At 52.7% G+C, this 14,840-nt stretch overlaps 1 protein-coding gene across 3 annotated transcripts; it reads right to left on the bottom strand.

Annotated features, from left to right (window-relative positions):
• HNRNPL (heterogeneous nuclear ribonucleoprotein L) lies at positions 1 to 13,855 on the bottom strand. 3 transcript variants are annotated; one of them, XM_019751452.3, is made up of 13 exons: positions 13,807 to 13,855; positions 9,393 to 9,511; positions 8,529 to 8,766; positions 8,329 to 8,414; positions 7,380 to 7,476; positions 7,225 to 7,297; positions 3,867 to 3,938; positions 3,475 to 3,755; positions 2,260 to 2,381; positions 1,742 to 1,943; positions 1,083 to 1,140; positions 893 to 988; positions 1 to 389 (listed from the first exon to the last, which is right to left on the bottom strand). In XM_019751452.3, exons 3-13 carry the CDS (start codon positions 8,751 to 8,753, stop codon positions 331 to 333), a joined length of 1,371 nt encoding a protein of 456 aa, XP_019607011.1. In that variant the 5' UTR covers positions 8,754 to 8,766; positions 9,393 to 9,511; positions 13,807 to 13,855; the 3' UTR covers positions 1 to 330. The 3 variants fall into 3 exon arrangements, with proteins under 3 accessions (XP_019607011.1, XP_019607010.1, XP_019607009.1); XM_019751451.3 differs by lacking the exon at positions 13,807 to 13,855 and adding an exon at positions 11,442 to 11,765; XM_019751450.3 differs by lacking the exon at positions 13,807 to 13,855 and adding an exon at positions 11,442 to 11,773 and having other exon boundaries at positions 3,475 to 3,938.
• Between the last annotated feature and the right edge of the window lie 985 nt (positions 13,856 to 14,840).

The following is a 14,840-nucleotide window of genomic DNA, read 5'->3' as shown; positions in this document are numbered from 1 at the left end:
TCCCACAAAGTGCTGTTTATTTTCCAAACAATTTTATTGAAATGTGCCAAGAGTACATGGGCAGCACAAATGTATGAACAGGAACAAAAAAAATCACATGTACAATAATTTTTAAAAAGTGAAGGTTAATCTTGGGAGATATCAATTCCCTTCCCCTCCCCCTTCAGACTTCCAGCGTTTCCATTATGGTTAAGCTTCTACTAACCTAGCATAAAAAAAAAAAAAAAAAAAAAAAGGAATACAGGAACTTTTGCAAAACCAACAAAAAAAAGAAAAACAGCATAAAAGAAAGGTTTTCCTGCTTAGATGGGACTCTTCCTCGGCACCTAATTACGAGGCGTGCTGAGCGGTGGAGAAACACAACTTCAGAGTGTAAGGGTACGGACCATCTGCAAAGGAGAAGACACAGAGGTCTGGATGGGTCCCTCTCAAACACGTCAAATACACAAGGCATTCCTCCTTCTCTTCCTTTACTCCCACGGAGAATCCCTTTCCTAGATCTGTGGCTGGCCCAGGGCAACAGGCTTGCCCCAGTAACAGGGTGGGCAAATTTTTTCTGCTGGGTAATATGGCCCCTTTCCTGGGGCCTGTATCTGAGCCAGCCTCTGCAGCTGACACTGCTGGGCGTTACTGGAAGCTTCTGACACAGAGAATGCCAGCTCCCTAGAGGACAAGCCTGAACAACTCCCAAGCTGGCAGAGTGGGTGGCAGCAAGCAGCCAGGCTGGGCCTCCCCTGGGGAACATCAGGTTGCTCTCCTGAAGAACAGGTCCCATCTGTGTCAGTGACAATGTGGAAATCTCTGAGGCTCTATCTGGAGGGCAAGGAGGCCAGCTGTGGTTTGAAGCCAGCCAGCCCATGAGGCCACAAGAGGACGATTGCAGGGTACTCACTTGGGTTTTTCATCTGGTAATGGTTCAGGAAGCCCAAAGTCTCCAGGGCATCACTCTTGGACTCCCACTCCAGCAGCCCCGAGGAGCTGCGCTCACCTGATCAGAAAGCAGAGTAAATTAGGTTGATCTGAGCAGGAACCAAGAAGCCGCCCATCTACCACCAAGGAGGACAGTGGGGCAGCTTACTCACTTTTGCCTGAGAATACTTTCACAGAAGACGGCCGCTTCACTCCCAGCTCATCACAGATCTGCAAGACAGCACACAGAGAAACATGAGTGCCACGGAGCGGAATTCAAACAGACAACGCTCTGCATGATGAGTGCTTGAATTTTCCTGGAGAAAAGTTTCTAAGCTTTTATCACACACTAAGGTGGCCCCAAAAACGTTGAGAAACACTGAACTATTTGTTGCCAAGAACTAGGAAGTTGCTATTTAAACTTCCCATCTTCAGCTGTTCTTTGCGTTTATGTTGGCACTAGGTAAATGTTTGATGAATTAGATAAATTAAAGTCCAAAGTCCCACTCTACCAGTCAGACTCACACCTCCCCTAACAGGCTCCTCCGTTCGGATGTTATCTAGGCACCAGAGGGTGAGCCTGCCTGAGATTCACCAATGAGAATCTTTCCCAGCAAAAGCACAGCCATCCTAGCTTGCCAAGAATGTAAAGAGCATGGCAAACTCCATTGCTGCTAGAAGTTTGATATCATTCTCAGCCTGTCTGTCCTGGTCCCTACCGCCCTCAACCCAGGGCCTGGCAGAGCAGGAGCTCAAAAGGTGTTTGTTAAAAGACCAAAACGAATGGCCTACTCAGATGGTTGTGGCAAGGGACCAACGGCATGGCACCCACCTCAAAGAAGTTTTCCTCGGTCACCTCCAGAGGGGCATTGAAGAAGTGCAGCACATTGCTAGGGTGTTGGATGCGGTTCTTGGCTGCCTGCTCCGGAGTGGAGAACCGATTGTTCCTTGATTCACTGAAGTCTTTGTAACTGGAGGACCCGTCTTCTAGCCCATATGATTGACCAGGCATGATGGCTGGTTGCTTGGAGACACTAGGAGTGGAACCCTTTGTCAGACCTAATGTTCTCCACCCCTTGGCTCCCCACTATGGGCTCGTTCCTGTCTGAGACCAAGCACTGTGTGCCTCAGGAGGGCATTGCACCACAGCTGAGGTGAGGCTGACTTTCTCCCACTGTTTCAGTGGAATACCTGGGAACACCCGCCATACCCACTCTTGCCTGAATAAGCACCGCTGCTTCCCTGTGCTCCTCCTCTCTTGGGCACTGTCCCGAGTCGGCCCCATTGTCCTTCCCTTCTCTCCTCAGTCCCTTGCCAACGCACCCTATCCCAGGGAGACTGGGTACGTACCAGACTTTCAGCTTCTGCCCGAACATGAAGTTGTTGTTGAGGTGGGTAATGGCCCGGTCCACAGCATAGCCATCAGCCATCTCCACCATGGCGGCCCCCGGCTTGCTTTTCATGAATTTCACCTTGGGGAGAGCAGCCACGGTCAGCACCACTGCCCAGATGCCAGGGACCCTTCTCCTGTCTCTTCTTACTAAGAAGTAACTCCTGCTCTGGATTTAGGCTTCCACATCCTCACTTGTGAATGGGGAACCAGGAAACAGAGAAGCATGCTCGGCCCACGGAGAGTGCTCAACCCAAGGTAGGCAGCAGAGCGCAGGCAGTGTTTGTGTAACTAGAGAACATGACCCCTGAGTGGATCACTTAATGAAGCACAACAGAAAACAGTGGGCATGGTAAAAAATGAAAGCAGCTATTCTCATAAAGGTTTTCCTGTTAATAAATTTAGCTAGATACGGGGTCCTGACGTAAAGTATGTCTTTATGTGGGTTACAGTATAAAAATACTGAAAAACACTAGTGTTGGTTCTGAAGCCAGGCTATCTAGCTGAGTCCTGCTTCCATAAAAAGGTCTATGAACTGGGTGTTATTCATCTTCCATGCCTCATTCCCCCCCCGTTGCCTCACCGTTGCCTCACTAAGGATTCATATGAAAATTAACAAGTTACAACACGTAAAGCACTTAACACTGCCTGGTACAGGAAGAACACTTAACTTGTATTAGCTATTACTATCATTATTAATGGGCCTAGCAAAGGGCTGCAAACCCAAAGGCTTCATTCCGGTGGGTTTGAAAGAAACTACCCGATCTGCATAGACAGTCACCAACCAGCCTATCAACTGTCCCACAGACAAGGCAGAAGGCTCAGTGTTGCCAGATTGTCTGAAATTTTCTGGAGAAAACCCTCAATCTTTAACTACATAATGGGTACATTTCACAAATCACGATATTCATGCAATGTTAAATATGAGTACTTTCATGTGATAGTCCTTGTTTTATAACATTGGAAATTAAAAAATGAAACACCCACATCCAGTGAGGACCAAACAAAATCTGCCTGCAGGTCATCCAATTAAGCGAGTTACCCTCTCTGGATCAGCTTGCTCCCAGCCAGGCCACCTCTGGCTCTTCTTCACTGACTGGCAAGCCACAAGGCTCAGGGCCTCCCGGGGGCCTGCCAGGTCTACAAGGAAAGCAGAGGACCCAGCAGCAGCTCACCTTCTCTACATTGCCGTACAAGCAGAAGATATTGAAGACTCGGTCACAGTTCATCTTAGATTGATCCAAGCCATAGACCATGAGCACAGGGCTGTCGGCGTGGGGGCCATACTCGGGTGGTGGGGGAGGGGGTGGGGGATGCCCATACTGGGGACCGTAGCGACTTGGGCCCCGGCGGTGACCCCCCACTGGTGGGCCCATCCTTCTCCCTTCGTAGTGAGGTGGGGGGGGCCCGTAGCCCTCATCATGGTAATGGCTGTGGTACCCACCGTGGGGCCCTCCTGGGGGGTGGGAAGGAAAGAGAGGGAGGACGGGTGAGAATTTGCGTGGCGGGCGGCGGGCAGGGGCACATGAGCCACGGGAGTCCACGGAGGGGAACCCCCTGCCCTCACCATATTCTGCGGGGTGATCTCCCAGGAGAGGGGGCTGCCTCTGGCGTTTGTTAGGGTTACTGCCAGGGTCACCTGTGGACAGAGAAAACAGTTAAGAGGCCAACCTAAAAAGAGGGGTGGCTCTTTCCCACCTGACTAAAGGCTAATCTCCAAGTCCCTCAGCTCTGGGGAGCCTGGTTGCAAACCCTCCCTTCCTCACAAGGGCTGTTGGGGTCTCCCTCCTTTGGCCTGACCCAGGATGGGCCTGAAGCCCAAAGTTGGAGCACCCTTTGCCCCCTGTGCCCGTACCAATTTGGCTGCTTTCCTTTCTCCGTGAAGGATGAGGCCAGGTTCTGGGTGCTCTCTCACCTGCCCTGGCCCTGGTGGGAAGCCCAAGTTCCTGGGCTCTCTGGGGAACTTGTAGCTGCCATAGAAGATGATAGGTTATGGGAGCCAAGAATAGCTTTCTAAAGTAACTCCCAATGAAGGGAAGTTAAAAACAGGAAAATAACCCAGTAAGGGCAGAAAGAAGATACCATCTGGCTCCCAAGGTTCTAGAAACTCTAGACCCCACTCTCTAGGCCCCTTTTTTCTCAACCCTGTTTCCAGTCACCCTCCCACCTAGTTACGTTCCAACCCGAGGGACTGAAGGCAAGGACAAGCAGGGCAAAGTCAGAATCAGTTCACATGAGCAGTCACGTACAAGGCATTAACAGTCTCAGACCCGGACAATGGCGCAGATCCACCCCCGACCCGAGCTGTTGTTCAGAGTTGCTCCCATTAATTTAGCACATGAGTGGCAGACACTGTGCTAAGCACTTTACAGACATCACCGCTTTTTAAATTCCTCACAACAACCCTCAGTAGGTACTAGTTTAGTCCCATTTTACAGATAAGGAAATTGAATAGTTAACTTTTAACTGAGCAGTTAAAAGACATTTTGGCCCAAGGTCACAAAGCAAGTCAGTGGCTGAGCCAGGATTTGAACCCAGGTCTGGCTGACTCCAAAACCCAAGGCTCAAGACCACCGCCCTTTCCTGCCACCCGGCCTCCATTTTGTTTTCAACAATCAGTCATTACAAAGATGGAAAAGGGCTACTTACAGCAGAAGTACAGAGTACAATGTCCATTTGTCACAAAAAACAAATCTGTCTTTTCTCTTACCATTGGACGCTTCAACAGTGAGTTAGCACAGTTCTGAAAGATGGCGTCCCATCAAACATACACTGCGACCCTGCATCACATGGTTTTACAGTCATAAATACAAGTTACAGTACACATCCGCTACAATTTTTTTTAAAGAATTGTTTTAACAGTCAATGTTTTGATTAAATCAAAAATGGCTCACAGATGTTCTGTCCTCAGAAGATATCAGAAAAGTGGAAAATAAAGGTGTATGAAGTGGGTAGTGTCCCTCCGTGTTGTCACCTCCTCACATTGTGTGCTGCAGTGCGGTGCTTCTGGCTGTGTAGCGCTCCATGTGCGTGTCTCCTGGTTGTGAAGTGTGCCAGTGGCCCCACTATGCCCGAGCTTTTGGCCTTGGGAGCGCGCCCGGTTACCCGCCAGCAGGTAACTGTGTACCTCTGAGCTGTTTGGCTGTCTGGTCTTAGGTCTGTTTTGGTTTTTTTGATTTTGTTGTGGTTTAAGTTTTTTTTTTTTTTTTTGGTTTCTGATCTCCAGTTGGTGCAGATTATGTTGGCAGCCGTTGACTGCAGAAAAAATAAAAATATCAAAACAACAAAAAAGAAGGCCCTCCCCAAACCAAAGGACTTAAAAAACAAAACCCATTATGGCGAGGAATGGAGAGAGGATCCTATTGTCTTGGAGGCCCATGGAATCTACTTCAGTCTGTGAAACGTTCTCCGAAAAGAGCGCCGCTGGCTGGCTGAGAGCTCTGTTCTCTGTGTTTCCTACTTCTGTGTACATTCTCGGGTTCGAGTTTGCTTGGATTTTGACCTCTTTATGTTTAATAAAAAAAGCAGTGTCTGCTGCCATGTTGCGTCTCTTTCTTTGTCTCTGTCTGCCTCTGTCTCTGTGCTTGTAGCTGTTCCTTGGAGCGCGGTGTGGTGTTCTTGATGTAGTGAGCTCAAGTCTGCAGCTGTTTCTGGGGACGTGGTGGAGGCTGCATGATCTGTTCTCTCCAGGAAGAGCTAGTGGTTTCTACCCTGTGTGTTGGTGAGCAATGTGCAGAGGCAGAGCCGCTGAAGTATGGTTCCTGAGGGGGTGGCGAAGCACCGCCCTCACTCCAGGTTACCTCATCAGCTCTCGTTTTTGACCCCCAGCCTTGGGGCAGCCAAAACTGAGAGGCATCAAAACCAATGCACAGCCAGCCCCTGCCACTAGCCCCTGCCGGTCTGCACATCTTCTATTTATGTTCCTTGGAGAAGAAATGGTTGGTTGCCATGTTTCTGTTAGCAGTCATGTAATGCCATTGCCCGCTCTGGTACATTCACTTGGTCACCAATTTGCCTCTGACCTCTGCAGGGAGCAGCCAGGCCCACAGTGCCTCTTGTGAGGGCCCTGGGGAGTCTAGCCCACCCCGCCCACTGCTTCCCAGCTGCAAGGGCGAGCAAGACAGGCCTGGCTAGCAATGGGGGCCCCTGGCCTCCCAGGGCCTATGAGATGTCAGCAACCAGCCTCCTCCCTCAGCCCATGGCCTAGTCCGATGTATCAGACCAAGACAGAGATGGACGGTCTTGTTGAGGAGCTGCTGCTTTTCAAAGGCAATCCTCCACCTCTCCTTCCTATCCAAGGCAAACCATTCTTGACAGATTCTAGGAAGGGGGTTGTCCATTTGGGCCCCCTGCAGAAAAGCTGAGTCTCCTCTACAAGTGAGGTGAGGCATGTCCGCCCTGATCCAATCCAGGGTTTCACCTCCACAAGGTCAATTTGCTCAAAGGCTCTGCTGCAAGGGCTGGGAGCCGTCATCACCTCCCCATCTGCCCACCCCCACCCCCACCAGACCCTTTCAATAGTGAAGAGAAAAGGACCATTCCTGGCCCTGTGAGAATGGAGAGTCAGCGACCCTAAGTAGGCTCCTAGAAGGGAAGCAGCAGAATCCATTTGGGAATTGCTACTGGTTTACAAGCCATCACCATGCCCAGTGCTCAACAAGGCCCTGATCCCCACCCCATCCAAACCTCTACCTTGAGTCTGCACCCCCAGCCATATCAAAGGGCCCCAAGCAGCAGCTAGGACCTACAGAGGCCCCTCGCTCACACTCTCCCACCAGTGTCTTCTATAAAAGCTGACCCAAGGCCCCCCCATGTCCATAGGGAGCCCAATGGCATTACATAACCCTGAGCCCAGGTCTATGAAGTGCGCTAGTCGAATGAAGGCAAGGCGGGTATGTTTACAACAAAGTAGCCGTCAGGATTACCTTGTCCACTGAGGTTGGGGTTTGTATAGTCCCAGGTATCCTGATCATTCTTGAACACGTTCAAGCGTGTGGGCTGTAGGGACAAGACAAGCTTAAGATGAGCCAGGCCCCAGCACAGGTGGAAGCTGACGAGGGGCAGCACTTCCCAGACCCACCTTCGCATACTCGATCTTCAGAGTGCAACAGCCCGAGTAGATGTCAGCCCCATTGAGGGAGGCCTTGGCCCGCTGGGCACTCTGCACCGAGTCAAATGTGAGTACAGTTAAGGCACGTCCCTCTTTGGAAAGGATTTAAAGCTCTCCCAGAGGCATGAGGACGAGGTAGCACCCAAAGACTGCTACACATGGGTTCTGGGGTTAGTTCAGTGCCATGGCACCAGCCACTCGCATGGAGATGGGCTGGAGTGCTGCCCTCCCTGGGTGAAGAGCCATTGGCCAGAGTGACTTCATGATCTGTATTCCCACCCCTCCAGCCCAGAGATGGCAGTAACCTCCTCTGTCACGGCTCCAGGCCAAGCCACCTTCTTCTTTAGCCCAACACCTCCACTCTTGTGCTGCACGCTTCAAGCTTAAACAAGCTCTGAAATGTCAACCAGATTATGTTCCTGCCCTGAAAGTCCATCATGGCTTCACACTTCACCAATCCAAACTTCACACCACTAAGACACTCTATAAACTTCCTCGAAGTCATAGTGAACCCTCTCCTGTGTCTGTTCTTCAGCTGTCAGGTCGTTCACTTTCTCCAACACTATGCTCTTGCCCACCTTAGGACCTCTGCAGAAACTGGTTCCTCCATCTTGAACACCAGCTCTTACCTCCTCGTGGAAATAGGTTATCACCTTCTTAGAGAGCTTCCCAGATCCCTTTGTAAATCTCTTTTCCCTTACTATCTCATAGCACCCTACTCTTTCTCTTCACAACACTCTACATTCTGCACTTTCATGCTGTACCGCTAATTACTTGTTTATTGACGCCTCCTCCCATTAGACTGTGGGCTCTACATGGCAAACATTCAGTAGACACACTCTGGTTGAAAGGATGGCGCCCTGTCCAGCCCTGAGAAAGCCTCCACCCCAACGAACACCTGCTTCCTGGCAAAGGATATTCCACCATAGCCTGGACTCCATTCTTCCGGAATATGACAATTCTCTGAACAGGGCCACACGGGTTACAGATCGTATAAAGAACATCCTGTAAAAGCAGAGATAGGCACGATGAAGGAGCACCAGCAGGTCAGTCTGGCTCAGGGGAGGGGACAAAAGGGAGATCTCAGAGGAGCCTAAAAGAATGCCTAGTGGCACGCACCGTGGTAATGGAATAGATGGGGTTCAGGATAGTAAAGAGAAGCACACTGTTGACGCTCCGGGAGTCATCCGAGTCCCCGGGGCGGGAGATCTTCTGGCTGGTAGAGTAATTGACAAAAGCGGGGTGACCAGCAATGTAGATCTGGTTGTCAGCTGCGTAGTTCACGGCGTTGCAAGCTCCCAGCACGTCTTCAAACTCTACCAACGCCTGTCTCTTTTTCGGCATCACCACCACATAACTGGCAGAGAGAACACAGATTCAATCCTCTCAGGGGGTAGATGCCAGAATGGGAGGATGGCTTCAACTTCCCATGAACCAACCCTTCCCTGGCCTCCAGACTCCTCCGTACCGTCCTAGTTTCCTGACCTGAACACCCTTTGCCGTAAGTGGCAGGACAGGCAAAAGAGGGGTAGCTCTGGCATCATCTCCTCTGGGGAGCCTTCCTTCCTGACCCCTCCTGACCTCAGTCACATGCTTCCCACAGACCCCTAGAGCTTCCCCGGTCACAGTGCTGATAACTCTGCATGGACAACTATCTGGAAGAAGTCCAAGGCAGTTTTGTTCGCTGCTCTACTCCCAGTACCTAGTATGTGCCACATACACAGTAAATATTTACTGAATGAGAGAATGCTGATTAGGAACCACAAAGCAGAGAAAGAGAAAGGAAGGAGAAAAGGACACGGTACTTGCTGTAACCTGATCCAAAGTACAATGGCCAACCCCAACAACAGAGGAGCCCAGGACCTAGCCAAAGGACCCTGGAACAAACTAACCAAGTCAATTCTAACCAGAAACCAGTGAGACACAGAACACCGAAGAGTTGACTTCTCTGTATACCCAATGTTTGGCTTGTGAGAGGCGTACCTGATAGGTCCGAACTCCTGCAAGGCCTCCACAAGGTCAGCTTCCACCACACCGTCAATCAAGCCCCTGATATGGACAACTGGGGAGGCGGGGGTTTTGTGTGGGTCATCGTAGTTCTCCTGAGAAAGGAAGCAAAAATAAGATTTCATTTCCTGCTGTGCAAAATGGTGACCCACTGGCCTCTATATTGTTGGGGACACAGTCAGATAAAACAATTGAATGTTACCCAGGAAGAACACACAAGTACAGATAACAAGGGACAGCAATTCAAGCCAATCACCCCAAAAGGATTCTAGGCTAACAGAGCAGAGGCCTGAGTGGGTGACCACTTGTCTAATGCCTCTAGCTGTAACTTCTGAGGAAGGCAGATGGAGAACCAGTCAAGTCCCATAGCTCACATTCCTCCCAGAACCTCTCTCTTCCCACTGGTCAAAAAAATGTGGGAAAAGAAGGTGGACTAGGAAAGGGGGCATCACTGGCAGGAAGGGCTCAGATAATTCTCTGCTGCAGTCTGAATCAGGTCATTCCTTTGCACCCACCCCAGCTTCTCTGCCCTTCCCCCAGTACAGCAAGCTACCACCATCACCCAGCCAAGCATTACTGTTCCCCACCACTCATCCCCAGGTCGGGGCAGGGCAAAAAATCATGTGCCCCAGAAGATGAGGCAGGCAGGCCAGTCTTGACCACTTCTAGTCTTTAATCATTCTCCCACCAAAATCTATGTTGGAAAACACTACCTAGGCCAGACTAAGGAAAAAAAAAAGTGAGAACGATCTTTCAGAACGAAGAAAAACTCCAACCCATACCATGAAAACCAAGACAGTTTCTTTCCCAGGGGAAGTATCCTTCTACCCACACAGAGCCTTTGGGGATCAGGAGGAAAGTCACTTTCTCCACCTTTCCTAGGCTCTGAACCACCAGGCAGAAAAGCAGCCCATGGAAAAGGGGCAGAAATGGATTCTATTTCAGGAATGAACTACACAAACCACAAGAGGCACAAACAGCCTAATGGTTACCAGTTCAGCGGTTTGGAGTTCCACAGCCATGACCCTCCCCTCACTAGCTATATGTAATACCATCCCCTGGCTCATAGAGAACTGTTAAAGATTCAATTAAGATACCTTAAAGATGCGTGGAACAAGGCCTGGCACAGATTACAATGCTAGCAAATCATAGTACAGATTGCCGCTAAATCCTGGAAAACTGCAAATGGCTGACCGGGAGAGGACTTTATGAACTTAGAGGGAGGAGGGAGGGAATGGGCTCCAAGCCAGAATGAACTGGTGGCTTTTCCCAAGTAGACTAAGGAGCTGAATTCCTTCCAAAATGCCTACCCTCAGGGACCATTTTGGCTCATCAAACCCTCTGCACCCAGTTAACCCCCCGAAATTTTAAGCCAAGTTGTGATCGCTCCAAAGCTTGGCTCAATGCCTGAACGGCTAAAAGGCCTTTCATAAGCCTTTCTTCCCGTTTTCAATGCCCACAAAAATAGGGACATACTCTGTTCTGGGGGAATAGCCTCAAACACATCGATTTATTTCCAGACAAACCATGACACTATCAAGATTAAATAGTGATCGGATAAAATTCCCCACTCATGCGCGTTCAAGACCACCGCGCGCCCCCCCCACACACCGATTCCCGCTCACGCGGCGGCACCCAACCGCCCACGAGGACCAGCCGGGAGAAGTGCGCCTGCGCATGGGGCCAGATAAGAATACGGAGAAAAAAAACAAAAACGGCACGGCCGCGTGCCCCCCCCAACCCCCGCGGCTCCGCCGCAAACCAGCCCGCGGCGCCTGCGCATTAAGTCAGCCGCAGCGCGAGCTGCTTCCTCCGTTCCCCACACCCCGCTGAATACCGCGCACGCAAGCGCCTGTCCTCGCGCAAACCCCGCCGTTTGCCCAACGCCCGCCCCTCCCCCACTCGTCAATGGCGCGAGGGCATGGGCGCGTGCGCAGAGGCGCCCCCCCCCCCCGCCAAATATCCTCAAGGTAGGAAATTTTCCCTCCCTTCCCGGGCGTCCCGGGCCCAAGGCCTTGGTCTCACCCCGCCGCCGCCGCCCGCCGCCCCGGCTCCTCCACCACCGCCGCCACCGCCTCCGTGCTGGTCGCCGGCGTTGTCAGTCTTCAGCCGCTTAGGGGCCCGGCCGCCCTCACTGCCGCCGCCGTAGTAGCGGCCACCGCCGCCTCCGCCGCCCGCCGCCGCCATCTTCACCATCGCTCCCGACCGCCTCCGCTGCTCCTCCGGCTGCTGCCTCTGCTCGAGCCGCCGACGCCGCTTCTCCGCCCGGGGCAGCAGCCTCCGCGACATGGCGGCGCAGAACCCGCCTCCCCCCGCCTCTCATTGGGGGAGGGACACGCCCGTCACCCGCCGCCCCCACCCGATAGGGGGAGCCACTGGTCCCGCCGCGGGGGGAGGGGAAGCCTCCGCACGCCTTGCGCACCTATTGGATAAAGCCCCCGCCGTTCTCCTAGAGTGCCCGCCCCCGTTTGTCTAGGACACTCCTTATAAGCGAGCGCTTTCTGCCAGTCATATCGCCGACCCTGCTGCCTTAAAATAAACTCCAATTTGATAGGTCGGATTTCTGGCACGACGCACCACACGCACCTGGAAAGCCCCGCCTTCTTCCTACTTTTCATTGGTTTTCTTGCTAATCCATCAAACCAGAAGCTATTAGTCTTCCAGTCACAACGACTAGTTTCCCGCGCCACCCCACAAGAAGACAAGGAAGTCCCTCCCTTTTGCCTCTCTCCAGTGGCCACTGCAGATGCCTATCTTCTGCGTCTCCCTCACCAGACGGTAGGGCCACTGGTGGTTATCTGATTTGGTGAAAAAGGGGAGCCCACTCCAGGCGCTCTTTGGCGCAGTCTAGGAGAGGATTGGAGACGAGAACGCATGCGTGAATATGCTTTCGGGCGCCTCTGGAGGCGGGGGTGACCCTCTAAAAGAGCGAAGACTTGGAGTACCCGGAGTATTTATTGAGCCACTGCCGTGTGCTGCCCTGGAAGGCTACACCAGACAGAGGGGCAACTACCAGTGCAGCTCTGTCCCCATCACTATACCCTTTTCCTATCCACCTCCAACCTTCACAATGCCGGAGTAATTTTTTTAACACAAATTTGACCCTTTCCGTCACTATAAAACCATTTCCTGCTACCGACTGTCCTCGGACCCTGTCCAGTTCGCCGGCGTCATTTCACCACTCCACCTCTAAGTTCAGCCACAGTAACTCCTTTCAGTTTGCACAAGGAGAAGCATCGTGCCCGCACCTCTCGATCTTTGCCCTGGGCAGCCACTTCCACCCAGTATACTTTCTCCACTAACCCTCCTGCCGGAGCGAAGGAACAATTCCTCTCGTCCTTGCGGTCTCAGTTCACTCTGAAAAGCCTTCCTCGCCTCTACCAGCCCAGATCCCCGGGGCTTCCCCCATGATAACCCTTAAGCACTCCGGACAATGGTTTTCACGCTTATGGGCGAGGGAGCGATGGTCCCTGCCTCCGCATTAGTGGGGCTGGCCCTCCTACTAGACAGCCGGTATGGCACTCGGCAAACGGGAGTCGTTATGGTGTTCCCAGCCTCGGGAGGGCCTGCCTTCCTTCGGGACCGGGGACCACCACGCAGAGAATGCCCTCCCCCAGAGTGTAGGGTCCAAAGACGCCCAACAGCCGGAACCTGGGGGCGGGGCCGGGGGCTGATCCAGGTTCCCTCCCTAAGGGTTCTAACATTAGGGGGCTGCCTACCGGGGACACTGCAGTTAGAAAATGAGGACAGAGTAGTGGGGAACGCCCCTAAAGATGCTCCGGAACCTTTCCGCCGGAGTGAAAGGTTCCTGAAATAGGGGTCCTCGTGGAAACTAAGTTTGAAATGGGGTCAGCGGCACTAAGAGAGTGGGACAGACCTGGTGGGTTCGCCTGTTTGGGGAGATAAGAAAGTCGAGGTGGCTTGATGGGGATCTAAACCAGCTCCCAATCATACTGGGAAGATCCGAAAAGGCCGGCAGAACAGAGGTGGGGGCGGTGCCGCGCCTTCAACACGTGAGGCGGGGCTGCTCCCACAGAAGGGCGGGATCACGAGGTCCAGACGTCAGAGGAATGCGGTGGGGGGAGGGGGAGGGAGGGGCCCCTCCCCTCCCCGCCCCGGCGCCCGGCCGGGACGCCCCTTGCGCCGGCGCGCTCGGACAGGACGTGGACGGGCAGTCTCCCGCGCGGTAGTTCCAGGCTGCTCGCCTACCCGCGCACCCACTGAGGGGAACCCGGCGGCCGCAGTATCTGCACCCCCGCGCTCCCAGCCTCCGCCCCTCCCGGCCTAGCACTCGGGCGGCGGCAGCGGGCAACGGGTGGCGCCTCCCACCGATGGCACCTACCACTGATCCCCCCGCACCCTTCCCCGAACCCTCGACCCCAGCCCCTACCAGCTCGGCGGCGAGCTTGGCCGGCCGTCCGGGATCGAAAAGAGAGCAGATACTGGGAAGTTTTGGGAGAGGGAGGGACGGGCCTTAAAGGGACCACGACCTCTTTTCAGCCTAAAAAAAAAAATGGGGGGGAGTTGGGGGGACAGACCGCGAGTTGCTCCGCGGTTGAATGGAGGAAATAACGCAAAAAAGGATTGGGGAGACTTTAGGGCCGCTGCGTTCGGGCTCTGTGTCCCTTTCCCCAAACACCCCCAACCCCTTGACTCCCCCACTTCCTCTCACAGAAAGTCGTGCAGTTGTTAGGGAATCATGCCTCATTCCTCCTAGTCAGCCAAAGTTCGGTTAGTTGAAGTAAATGTTGGGGTGCACACTGTACAAATGGGGAAATGGGTTCAAGGGATGCATGCAACTAGCCCAGGATTCCCCCACTTTTAAGTGGCATAACCTGATATGTCTGCCACCAAAGACCTAACCACTGCACTGCAGTTTTGTTGTGGTTATGAGGGCTGCAATATGCAATGGAGGTAAGGGCACAGGCCCTAGGGCCAGACTAATGGGTGTTCAAATGAGAAGGCCGCACCTACTAGCTCTGTCGCCTTGAGAAAGTGATTTAGCCTTTTTGGGCCCCTTTCCTCATCCAGTAGGAGGATGGTAGTAGCACCTGCCTCACAGAGTAGTGTTGAGGAGTGCTGAAAAGTCTGGAAGCAGAGGAGACTTCAGAGGCTTACCCCCATTTCACAGATGAGGTAAAACTGAGGCCCAGTGGGGAAAGACCAGTTGAAAATCACAGCTAGACAGCCTCTGAAGGCAAGTCGATCCCGTCATTAACACCCCCGAGGCATAATCTGACCCTGGTAGGTCCATCTAAATCTATGTCTAACCCTTTCCACTTTTCCCAACGTGGCACAAACACTGGCTTTCCTTCTGTCATCAAATGGCCAAAGCTCATTCCTGACTTTGCACTGGCTGTTCCCTCTGCCTAGAGTACTCTTCTCGCAGATCTTGGCTCCTCAGCTGACAGACCTTGAGTCAAA

Source organism: Rhinolophus sinicus, chromosome 8 (genome assembly GCF_057876585.1).
Source record: "Rhinolophus sinicus isolate RSI-liver-muscle chromosome 8, RSI-T2T, whole genome shotgun sequence".
NCBI lineage: Eukaryota > Metazoa > Chordata > Mammalia > Chiroptera > Rhinolophidae > Rhinolophus > Rhinolophus sinicus.
Note: the sequence above shows the minus strand (reverse complement) of the source record. Positions and strands in the feature narration are given on the sequence as shown.